General features: G+C 44.3%; 1 protein-coding gene across 1 annotated transcript in view; it reads right to left on the reverse strand.

The window, feature by feature from the left end:
- Positions 1 to 424: 424 nt before the first annotated feature.
- LOC118450965 (uncharacterized) overlaps positions 425 to 1196 on the reverse strand; it is a 7759-nt gene continuing 6987 nt past the window's right edge. Inside the window, exon 2 of the mRNA XM_035887049.2 lies at positions 425 to 1196. This exon is cut by the window's right edge and continues 985 nt beyond it. Within this exon, the coding sequence (XP_035742942.1) occupies positions 1118 to 1196 (79 nt within the window). The 3' untranslated portion in view covers positions 425 to 1117.

Below are 1196 nucleotides of genomic sequence, written 5' to 3' on the forward strand. Positions count from 1 at the left end.
TCGTTTACTTACCTTAGAGAATAAATTGTAAAGGCCAAGTCTTCTTCGGTCATTTAAAAATTCAAAGGATCTTCGAGTTCGACCTTTTTTATCAATTACCTATATACCAACCAATCTGCATCGTCGGTGTTGCGAAAGCTCCAAAAGTTATCCGTTCGAGTTGGTAAATGGTCTTCGGGCAGAAACGTAAGAGGATGATCTAAGAGGGTTTTATACGATTTTAGATCGATTTTCAGCGTTCGTCGACCGGCTCTCGGTTGATGCTTCGTCGTCACGGTGATTTAACACGTAACGACACAAATTTACAAGGCGTTCCACTCCTATTTATTCATAGTCGGTCTAACATTCTCTATCTCTACCTCTGCTCTCTCTCGCTCTCTCTCTCTCTCTCTCTCTCTCTCTCTCTCTCTCTCTCTCTCTCTATCTTTCTCACTTTCGAGGCGGTCGAACGAAGCATCGAAATCGGTCTTCCTCGTGTCCACGTGCCATGGACTCGTTGGCAAAGGTTTACGAGCGTAACGTATGGTAGGCATTTATTTTACAGAGGAACGCTCGTTGCGCCTCACGCCGTTCGTTTTTGCACAATTTCAGCACAATAAATTTGTCTTGTATTCCGTGTGGTCGAGCAACTTCGTGTATGTATTTATGTACGTACGTGTATGTCTCTGTTTTCGTGTCTCTCTGCGTGTCCGTGTGTTTTTCGCTAAATTCATTTTGATTTCTCGCGTATTTGCACTTGCATACTCTCTCGCAATATAGTCTCTCTCTCTCTCTCTCTCTCCCTTTTTCACTTTCGTATATTCAAATGCACTCGTACGTCTATTCGTTCACACGCATACCTTAAAGCTACGAACTTTGGGATAGAATCTACTTCCCTCCTTCGATGGTGAAAAGGAGAGAGAGAGAGAGAGAGAGGGGGGAGAGAGAAAAGAGACAAAAAAAAATCACGACATGTTTCGTCACGAAACTTTCACTTTCCAGTCCTCTCTCTCTCTCTCTCTCTCTCTCGCCTCCTTCTTTCAATGAAACAAATGGAATATATTACAAAGGTGAGAAAATTGGCTTCGCAGCGAGAAGAAGCCTAAGATTTGATCGAGGAACAGGATTTTCGAGTTCGCTACGCGTGCGGATGCGCATGGGGATGAGGATGCGCGTGTGTATGCGTGTGCGAGGATAGGGCAAGGACCGAGGTAGAA

The sequence above is a fragment of the Vespa mandarinia genome, chromosome 2, assembly GCF_050613455.1.
Source record: "Vespa mandarinia isolate Hongniang chromosome 2, ASM5061345v1, whole genome shotgun sequence".
Taxonomy (NCBI): domain Eukaryota; kingdom Metazoa; phylum Arthropoda; class Insecta; order Hymenoptera; family Vespidae; genus Vespa; species Vespa mandarinia.